This window comes from Telopea speciosissima, chromosome 3, assembly GCF_018873765.1.
Source record: "Telopea speciosissima isolate NSW1024214 ecotype Mountain lineage chromosome 3, Tspe_v1, whole genome shotgun sequence".
Lineage (NCBI taxonomy): Eukaryota > Viridiplantae > Streptophyta > Magnoliopsida > Proteales > Proteaceae > Telopea > Telopea speciosissima.
Genome location: NC_057918.1, coordinates 42,433,019 through 42,444,136, shown reverse-complemented (window position 1 = coordinate 42,444,136; position 11,118 = coordinate 42,433,019). Strand labels below are relative to the sequence as shown.

General features: G+C 40.6%; 1 protein-coding gene across 1 annotated transcript; it reads left to right on the top strand.

Moving 5' to 3' along the window:
• Positions 1 to 3,192: 3,192 nt before the first annotated feature.
• LOC122655188 lies at positions 3,193 to 7,143 on the top strand. The gene is made up of 2 exons (XM_043849403.1): positions 3,193 to 3,771; positions 7,009 to 7,143. Exons 1-2 carry the CDS (start codon positions 3,193 to 3,195, stop codon positions 7,141 to 7,143), a joined length of 714 nt encoding a protein of 237 aa, XP_043705338.1.
• Positions 7,144 to 11,118: the final 3,975 nt, after the last annotated feature.

Below are 11,118 nucleotides of genomic sequence, written 5' to 3'. Positions count from 1 at the left end.
TTCTATAGGAAAATTCTTGGTTGCATCGGCTTACAATCTTACGATCATTGGAGATCTTCAGCCATTTGATACAATGTGGCTTAAAATCTAGCACCTTCCGACTGCTCCGAAGATCCAACATCTTATATGGAAAACCCTCCACCCAAAACTCCCTTTGCCAGATCTCCTAAATCTGAGACGATTAAATCAAAACCCATACTACAATATCTGCAAGCAACAAGTTCAGTCTTCTTGTCATTTGTTTTACAATTGTGATTCAGTTGAGAGCATTTGACGTCAAGTAGGATTGCTTAATTTTTGCTCTAACCATGATATCAGATCGGGAATCATGACGACGTTGAACACTCCTATCAAGCTTAGTAGGGATATTTGGATCAAAGTTTCCCTTTTCTATGGAATCATTTGGCACATTTGGAATGCATATTGGGATTTAATCTTCAGGCAGGTTCCTTTTAATCCTGCAACTATCACTCTCAGGGCTATTGCTAGTGCAAAAGAATAGGTCCAGAACTTTAATGAGCCTAGAAGGAGAATGGTTAGGATGGTGAGATGGATTCCACCTATAAATCCTTTTTTTAAGTTCAACGTATGGTGCGAATCAAGGCAACCCGGGCAATGTTGGAATTGGCGGAATGTGCAGATCCTTTAATGCCTCTTTTATCTGCTGATTCTGTTAGAAAAGGAAACCCAATGGAGAGAATATTCATATTCACTCAAGATTGGATTTTCCTAGCAATCCATGTCTTTCCTAATTTAGAGAAAGATTGCTTGGGAGATAATTGAGTCACTTATAGTAACTCATTATATCTATCCCATGTGAGCTTGCAATATGGGGATTTTGTGAGAGAAATATAAATATTCATGAGATCACAAAATCACACAAGACAAGGAAACCCAAAGCAAAAATCGCAGAGCTCTCTCTCCCTCCTAGAAAAATCGTCTTCTTCCTCTCTTGTTCTCTTGGTGTTTGATCCTAGAGGTGGTCCAAGCCATTGTGTTCTTGGAACTGTGGAGGAGTACGCTTGACCGTGGTGGGAACGCAAAGCTTGCATGGTGCGTGGAACGATTGAGAAAGGGCTATCATCGGTTGGAGGTCTTGCACTTGTGAGGCTTAGGTAATAATCGATCCCTGCTTCGTTCTATTTTGAATGACTTCTCCATTGATACTGTGATCCTATTTACGTTTCCGTTGCGATCGCATTAGCGATGCTTTCAGTGGCATCAGAGCCTCTTTATTGATGGGGTTGTTTTCAATTTTATTTGTTCATTATTTTATGATGCTCATAATTTTTATTGTATTTATAATAAAAAATAAATAAATAGATAAAATTTTGGAGGTGAGATGCATGTGTGCATAGGGGCCGTGGGCTGGCTGTCTGCGCGCGCCCCTAGCCGTATGCACCCCACCCCTTGGATAGCCCATACCCCCTGGCCGTGTGCACCCTACAGCCTGCGACATGCGTGCAGGGTTGCCAGCCGCATGAGTGCGCAGGCAGCCTTGCCGCATGTGATGCTATTGTATGAATGTGCACTTGTTTTTCCCTCTTATTTTGCTTCACTTTGTGTTGTAGGTTTTTATAAATAAAAAAACAAAAAATTTCTGGTTTCATTAATGAAAGGGATTTTCATTAGAGAAGATGGGTGAAGAGATTCTTCCCTTCACCCACCTTCCCCAATTTGGCATAATGGCTTACTATAATTGTTAGTTTTATTTTAAGCATGTATGTGATGGCTTTGTGGGGTATGTATCATGACCATTATGGAGTAAGTTGTCATGGTAATGGCTATGTGATGTGCATGATCATAGCGACATTGGATTGTCATGGTAATGATCATGTCATGCACATAACCATTATGACATAAGTTGTCATGGTAATGGTTGCATGATGGATGTATTAGATGCACTTGATCATAATGGCTTGAATTGTCATGGTAATGATGTTTTATGTGTTTTTGGGCAATTTTCACATAAATGTTTGAATATTATTTTTGAGCATCATGTAAATAATGTGGACCATGGTTATGGGATGAATAAAATTACATGCATTAGATGTATGTGTGTTCTAGGCATGGCATGGTTGTGATTTTATATGTAATTTCCTTTATTATTCTCCAGGCAGTCCAATTTTGGTGGACTGGTTTCCTGTTATGTAATTTTATTTATTTGGAAAGGGTTGTAATATTTTAGCTTAGTTTGAAAATATTCATTGTAACCTCGTGGATCATGGATCATGAATCTTGAGTCAAGGATCATGGATCATGGATTATGGATCATGGATCGTGGATCGCAAATCGTAGATCGTGGATCGTGGATCATGGATCAGGGATCTTGCCGGTTCAATGGAGACAAGAATGAAGGAAGGACTTGCTCACTTGAAGTGTCCTTATTTATTACAGTTTTAGAATTTCCCTGTAATAGATAGTTGCATATGCATTATCACACTATAATTGTCGTGAGTGGGAGTGACATATGAGGCTATGATTACTCCCATCCATTTTTAGTCAAAGTGAGTTTGTCTTGGTTATGAACTCACATTGATTAAAGATGCTGTCCCATAACCATTGGTATTTATGTGTTTATAGTTTTCCTTGGATGGATGTGCTATTTTGTTTATACATTGGATGTATGCTTGTGGTTTAATATGCGTTTCCGTTTTCCCTCATTATAATACAAGTGTGATATGGGAAGCCCTGGTTGATGGGATTCTCACCTTAGTTGGTGAGTGTAGAAATGTTGTTGATCCACCCTTGTAGATACCGATAGGATAATATTAGGATGAATTGGTGAAATTGTCTGCACTCATCTCACATGTGATAGGTAGAGAATATGGTCAGTGGTATGTGTTCTATGATAATAGGCATTAACTCACAAACACCATAGTTCCCTCCAAAATTAAGGATAAACACTTAACTTGAGTGTGTGTCAGCCGATAGGAATGGGCATGACACTCAGGTGGCCAAATACATTGGAAGTCTAAGTGATGGGCAGAATAGTCCACCCAACCAAGATGCGAATGATGAACTCCGATAGGCTAAGTCAGGAGCATGAGGGTTGGTCATTTCCAATTCATGCCCTACAAGCTAGAGGGAAGCTTGGGGTGTGATTGACCATTGATTGTTCTTACCCCAGTTATTTCAATGGTTGTAGATCATGCTAATTAGTAATTTTTGTACATCATGTAGATTTTAAAAATGTCAACCCAAATGAACTATGCCGCCCTTATCAAAGACCATGTTTTGACCGAGCCTAACTATGTTGACTGGAGGAGGAACATCAAGTTACTCCTGTCTGTGGAAGGTCTAATGTCTGTCCTAGACAAAGATGAGCCTGAATTCCCTAATGAGGAGAACCCTAAATCGAAGCCTGCCTATGAGTTGTTTCGACAGAAAAACTCTAAGGCAAAACTCCTCGTGTTGAGTTCTCTGGAGAAGACCATTGATGATTCGGTCAAGGATCTGTACTTGACCAAGGACATGATGGAGGAGTTGAAGGAGATGTATGGGAGGGAAGAACGCCATGCCCATCATCAACTGGTGACACTCCTCCATGGCACGAAGATGGCTCAAGGTACTCCGGTTATTGACCATATCATGAAACTAAGGAACTTGTTCCTGGATCTGGAGAACCTAGGGACTTCATTCAAGCTGAATTATAAGACGGATGTCATCTTCCACTCATTGCCTCAGGACATCTACGGATCGTTTATTGTCAATTACAATATGAATAAATTTTCTGTGAAACTCCCTGAGCTGGGCAACATGTTGCAAGAGGTGGAAGCTGCATCCAAGAAGTAGAAAGTGGAGGTCTTGACTACAGAGGACAAGTCTTCTTCCTCAAAGCCCAAGGGCAAGAAGAAGAAGAAGAAGGCTAACAAGGGCAAAAACCCTAAGGTTGGCAATAAGGGAATTCAGAAGAACAAGAGTAAGGGGACTTGTTTCTATTGTAAGAAGGACGGACATTGGAAGAAGGAATGTCATGCTTTCCTGGCTGCTCAAAAAAAGAAGCAGGAGAAACAGGAAGAAGGTATTTCTAAAACCTTGGTCCTTTATGAGTCTAATTTGTCAGAGGAACCTACTAACACATGGTTGGTGGACTTGGGGTCCACCGCCCATATTTGCAACTTGTTGTAGGGGTTCAAGCTGACAAGAAGACTGAGTAAGGATGAAGTTCGATTTGGAACGGGTACGGATGCTGAGGCCGCTGCTGAGGCTGTTGGAGATTTTACTTTAATTTTTTATTATAGTACTTTAGTTTTGAGAGATTGTTTTTATGTTCCTCATTTTAGGAGGAATATTGTTTCTGTTAGTAGGCTTGTTATGGATGGTTATACTTTTCTCTTTGGTAATAAGTTAACTATTCGATTGAATAATTCTTTTATTACTTCTGACCTACTGGATAACGGGTTATATCTCTTAAAATCGGTATTAGAGGTGAATGAGATCTCCAATAATTCTTTAAAAGGAAAATCAGCCCAAGATAATTCTACATATCTTTGGCACTTGAGGTTAGGTCACATTGGAGTAGAAAGGATAAACAGGTTGGTGAAGGATGGGCCTTTAGAATCATTGAAGGTAGAACCTTACCCAACCTGTGAGTCGTGTCTACAAGGAAAAATGACCAAGGAACCCTTCTCTAACAAGGGAAGAAGAGCCGAAGCAGTGTTAGAATTGATACACTCAGATGTATGTGGACCCATCAATGTTCAGGCGAGGTATGGTTACGAATACTTTGTGACCTTCACTGATGACTACTCTCGTTATGGATATATTTACTTGATGCACCGCAAGTCGGAAACCTTTGATAAATTCAAGGAATTTCGAGCGGAGGTTGAAAAACAGTTAAGAAATAGCATCAAGTGCCTTAGATCTGATCGAGGAGGAGAGTACTTATCAGATGAGTTCAGGGACTATCTGAAAGAAGCTGGGATCATAACCCAATTGACAGCCCCGGGAACGCCTGAACAGAATGGAGTTTCAAAAAGGAGGAATCGAACCTTGTTAGACATGGTTCGGTCCATGTTGAGTTATTCGGAATTGCCATTGAGTTTTTGGGGTTTCGCACTGGAAACTGCCATCTATATATTGAACAAGGTACCAACAAAGTCTGTGACCAGAACACCTTTTGAGTTGTGGTATAGGTGTAGGTCAAGTCTTCAACATCTCAAGGTGTGGGGTTGCAAAGCGCATGTAAAGAAACAACGGACGGATAAGTTGGAATCCCGAACAGATAGATGTTATTTCTTGGGATACCCTAAGACTACAATAGGCTACTATTTCTATGACCCTGTTAATCAGAAAGTCATAGTTAGTAAGCATGCGACTTTTTTTGAGGATGACACGATCTCATTGAGATCAGATCCAGTGGTCATTAAAGAAATAACTGATGACCAAGTACCTTCAGCATCGACAGAGGTTCCAGTTGACATACGCACAGTTGAGCAACAGCCTCAAGAGCCTAGGAGGAGTGGGAGGTCTATCAGGCCACCAACTAGTTTGAACCTTCTCACGGAGGAGGATCAAAAGGTGGAAGAATTCCACATGGTGTCTGACTGTTCAGACACAGATCCTTATAATTACGCTGAGGGTTTTAAGGACATGGACTCAGTGAAATGGCAGGAAGCAATGTGTAGTGAAATAGATTCCATAGATTCTAACCATGTCTGGACTCTTGAAGATCTGCCAGTTGGGGTAAAACCCATAGGGTGTCAATGGATCTACAAGAGGAAGAGAGGTGTGGATGGAAAGGTGAAACATTTCAAGGCAAGGCTGGTGGCGAAGGGCTACACCCAGAAAGAGGGTGTTGACTATGATGAAACCTTCTCACCTGTAGCGATGATTAAATCTATTTGGATTCTATTGTCGATTGCTGCATACCATGACTATGAGATCTGGCAGATGGATTTGCAGACCGCTTTCCTTAATGGTTATCTTGATGAGGTCATATACATGAATCAGCTAGAGGGTTTTATCTCTCCAGGAGAGAAAAACAGGGTATGCAGGTTGTTGAGGTCTATTTATGGACTAAAACAAGCTTCCAGATCATGGAACATCCGTTTTGATCAAACTATCAAGGATTTTGAGTTTGAACAAAACATCAATGAGCCATGTGTGTATAAGAAAGTCTGTGGGAGTGTCGTCTGTTTCCTAGTCCTATATGTGGATGATATATTGCTCATTGGGAATGATGTGGAGTTACTTTCATCTGTAAAGATGTGGTTGTCCAAAACATTCTCAATGAAGGATCTGGGTAAAGCCAGCTACATTCTAGGAATTAACCTTGTGAGAGATCGCAAGAAGAGGATGTTGGGATTATCACAATCCACCTACATTGACTAAGTGCTTGAGAGGTTCAACATGCAGGATTCGAAGAGAGGTAGTGTGCCCCTCAGACATGGAATCAGTTTATCCAAGTCACAAAGTCCTCAAACCCCTGAGGAAATTGAGACTATGAAGAGAGTTCCTTATGCTTCGGCAGTAGGAAGTCTGATGTATGCCATGTTGTGTACCAGGCCAGATATTTATCATGCCGTAGGGATTGTGAGTCGATATCAATCCAATCCAGGATAGGAACATTGGACAACTGTCAAGGGGATCCTTAAGTACTTAAGGAGGACCAAAGATTACTTCCTTGTTTATGGTTGTGATCAGTTGTCAGTGGTTGGATATATGGATTCAGATTTCTAAACTGATAAGGATGACAGAAAGTCTACCTCTGGGATGGTTTTTATGATTGGTGGGGGTGCAGTAATTTGGAGGAGTGCCAAATAAAAGTCAACAGCCGACTCCACAACAGAAGTTGAGTACTTGGCAGCTAGTGAAGCAGCCAAGGAAGGTGTCTAGCTCAAGAAATTCTTGACAGACCTAGGGGTGGTGCCTGAGCTGGTGGAGCGACACATACAACTGTTATGTGACAACAGGGGAGCTATAGCACAAGCGAAGGAACCAAGAGCTCATCAGAGGAACAAATATGTGGATCGGAAATATCACTTGATCCATGAGATTATTCAGCGTGGTGATATAGCCATAGCTAAGGTTGACACTGCAGATAACCTATCTGACCCCATGACCAAGGCGTTGCCTCCTAGTGTTTTTGAGAAACATGTTAGGAATATGGGGATGAAGTCCATGGGTGACTGGCACTGATGTACAAAACTCCTTCTATTTGAATAATAAATTCTTATTTTGATTAGCATGATCAGTTGTTGAGCTCAGTTATTGTCCTTAGGTATTCATACCTAAAATTGTTCACCACTGGGGATGGAACTGGACATCCCATCCGGCATGGTGGTCACATTGTGTGTGCTTAGGGAAGTTATTTTCCAAGACACAAATGTGAGTGCACATTTGGTGTGTGCATTGGACTGGATCATTGAGAATTTCACATGTGGTGTACTGTCAATATAAAGAAAATGAGATTCTCTTATGTAGTTCACGATTGGTCCCTTGACCTGAGGGGTCCTTATCGACGCATTCATATGTTGAGAGTTTTGGTGTACCAACGATTGATGCCTATCTCTGACTATATATCGGTGCGTTGGATTCTCAGTATCTGACTGTATTCGAAAGAGATGCCCAACAAGGAACCTACAGCCTATACGTTGGGAATATGTTGAGGAGAGTATTCTATACAGGATTGGACCCAAATCCGGATCCGGTAGCATCTTCAAAATGTTTTTGAAATGTTTTTAGTTATATATATAAAACATTATCTATTTTCTTGAACATTTTGTTTGAAATATTTTCTGTTGGTCCAATCAAGGTAATTGAATCTCTCGATCGGTGTATCGGTTCATTGAGGATTGACAGTCCCGTACACATGCCTTATATTGAACCATGCAACATTGTTTTGTGGGGGACTAATGCGTGTTTTAACTACTTACCTTAGGCGTAGGTTATTACATCTGCTTAGCATCTTCGATGGCCTTTTCTTAGAAGCTAAGTGGTATCCCATTGCGATCCTACCCCTTTCCTTTCAGTTCCATTCATCTACGCGGTGACGATTGATCGTGATGTCCTTTTCATGATCCTCTTGTAAGATTGGATCTTGCAGTAGGATGGAGGAGATTGTTAGAAAAGGAAACCCAATGGAGAGAATATTCATATTCACTCAAGATTGGATTTTCCTAGCAATCCATGTCTTTCCTAATTTAGAGAAAGATTGCTTGGGAGATAATTGAGTCACTTATAGTAACTCAATATATCTATCCCATATGAGCTTGCAATATGGGGATTTTATAAGAGAAATATAAATATTCATGAGATCACAAAATCACACAAGACAAGGAAACCCAAAGCAAAAATCGCAGAGCTCTCTCTCCCTCCTAGAAAAATCGTCTTCTTCCTCTCTTGTTCTCTTGGTGTTTGATCCTAGAGGTGGTCCAAGCTATTGTGTTCTTGGAACTGTGGAGGAGTAAGTTTGACTGTGGTGGGAACGCAAAGCTTGCGTGGTGCGTGGAAAGATTGAGAAAGGGCTATCATCGGTTGGAGGTCTTGCACTTGTGAGGCTTAGGAAATAATCGATCCCTGCTTCGTTCTATTTTGAATGACTTCTCCATTGATACTGTGATCCTATTTACGCTTTCGTTGCGATCGCACTAGCGATGCCATTAGATTCTCCAAAGGAATTGGGTGGAATTTATCTTTGGTGGCTGAAGCTATGGCGGTGCATGTTGCTCTTAGGACTGCTCTTAATTTGGGCATTTCTCTTTTGGTGATTGAAAGTGACAATCTTCTCGTGATGAACATTCTCAACTACCACACTCTTGAAATCCCTTGGAGAATCAATCCTATAATACAGGACTGCAGAACTTTGGCTTCTGGCTTTCATTGTATCTTTTTTATGCATTCCCTTCGTGAATCTAACTCGGTTGCCGATAGCTTGGCCTCGCTCGGAGCTTCTTCCCAGGCTAATCTTTTCTGGCCTGATTCCCTGCCTCTTGTATCCTCTTCCCGTTGTATTCTGACTTGTTTGGAGCATTGTTCTAGTGATAATAAACTTCTTTCACCAAAAAAAAATGAAGCCACAACCCTCTTTTCCAGGGAAAAAAAAATTAAAAGAAGGGGAAGAGGAAGGAAATTAGAGAAAAAAAAAGGGAAGAAAAATAACTCCAGCATCGAGTAATACGACAACAACTACAACAATCAGGGTTTTCTTGAGCTCCTCTCCTGCAATTGTAGTAAAAGCACCTTGTCTGGAGCAAGGGATGTTGTTTTGCTTCAGTGCCCCATAGCTTATGTAACGGCTAGCTGCTAGAATGCAACGATTGATCTCTTTGTCCATTTCAAACCCGTTACCCTCAAGGCACTCCCTGATCGAGCCATTGCAGGTGAATCTCTTTGGAATCCAACCTAAATGATAATTGTTACTGGCATTGACTTTGGAGATGAGATTACGAAAGAAAGATGGAAGAAGATGAGAGAGTGAGGGTTGCGGCCTACGTGGATGGGGTTGCAGAGGCGTGGGGGTAGGTGGGTTTGCAGGAGGAGGAAGTAGAAGAAGAAGAAGAAGAAGAAAGGGTAAGGGTGATTTGATGTCAAAAGAAATAAGAAAGGGCAACATTGTCATTTTCTTTCAAAACTAACAAAGTTAATGCTCAGGGCTATAAATGTAATTTTTAAAACCCCAAGGGTGGTAGATGTAATAGATTCAAACTACAGGGGTAGTAAACATAATTTTCCCTTTCCAAAGAGTTTTTGAAAATAAATGTTAATGAAATGGAAGAAAGAATGTTGCTTGGTCGCACTCCTTACACCATCTCACATGGGAGCACAAAAAGACCATCCCACCCCTTGGTCGATGCCCATGCACATGCTGCCATTGGTCTGGCTGCTAGCACAATGACCATATGACCAAGTACCGTTCTTTTTTCCTAATAAATTATAGGGGAAGTATTTATTGTGGGGAGCACAGCCCTTGCGGGCTCGTGGGGGCCAATGAGAGTGTGCACGGAAGCATCAGGCAAGCGGTCATTGTGGCCTTTCATGGGGGTGGGGTAGTCATTTCGCCCCCTCTATGTCTGGGCATGGGCGCTACACTCCCCCACAGGAAATATTTCTCCTAAATTATATTAAATTTCAAAATATTTTACCAAAATGCAACCAGATTTAGATTTATGTCCAATATGTTAAATTTATATACAGAATATGTGCACTCACACTTGTTTTCTGGGATCCTCATTCCTAAAAGTACACATTGTGACAACCATATAAATAGGGTGTTCAATCCCGTCCCGAATAATTTTATTATAAAACCAAAAATTAGTCTAAGATCGACAATAAATCACACTAACTAATTAAATATAGGGAGAAAGTTCTTCATCCGAGAGAGTAGCCTATGTCAAGACTCCTACGAGTCTATCTCTCTCCTCCCAATTTGAAAAGACACCCCTGTCCCTTATTTTGAGGAGGAGAGAGATAGACACACGGGAGTGCTGACATAGGCCACTCTCTGACAAAGAGCTACTTCCCTTAAATAAAGTAGAGGGCTTTCATGCATGATTGCTTAAGACAAGGACGGATTACGAAGCATCAAAAAGGGGGGGTTTGGTCATTTTGACCCCCTCTTGTCACCATCCAAAGGCAGGTTTTGTGCAATGTTGCACGGTACCTTTTGCCCCCCAAATAAATGAAATAATTTTAAATAAAATAATTTAAATTAAATAAACAGATTTGATGAACACACTTCCTACACCAACACAATGAAAGCTCAACCGCTCTCAAGATATTCTTTTCCACATGAGATCAATAAATTCATTTCCATACTTTATATAAATTTTGCACATTTTTTTTGGGTAGAAAATACCATTTCCACATGGAGACCCGCCCGGGAACTGACTCCGTTTGGCAGTAGCAAAGTTATTGACGGCGCGATCTGACACCGCTTTAGGTAGCCGACACTCCCATTATCCCTCTCATGCTTTCCGTTAATATACCATTTTATAAAACATTAAAATAATAATTAAAAAAAACCTTCACCATATTTTTTGAGTTTTAATTAATTCAGAAAAATAAAAATCATGAAAAGGACAGAACAACCGAACTGAGAAACCTAACAATTAGTACAACAAATTTTAAAATAAATAATTTTTCTATGATTTTACAAAAAAAATCTGATTTATT

Coding starts and splice junctions, on each gene's coding strand:
- LOC122655188 (XM_043849403.1), top strand. CDS start 3,193: ATGTCAACCCAAATGAACTATGCCGCCCTTATCAAAGACCATGTTTTG. Junction 3,772..7,008: donor TGGGCAACATGTTGCAAGAG/GTGGAAGCTGCA, acceptor GAGATTATTCAG/CGTGGTGATATAGCCATAGC.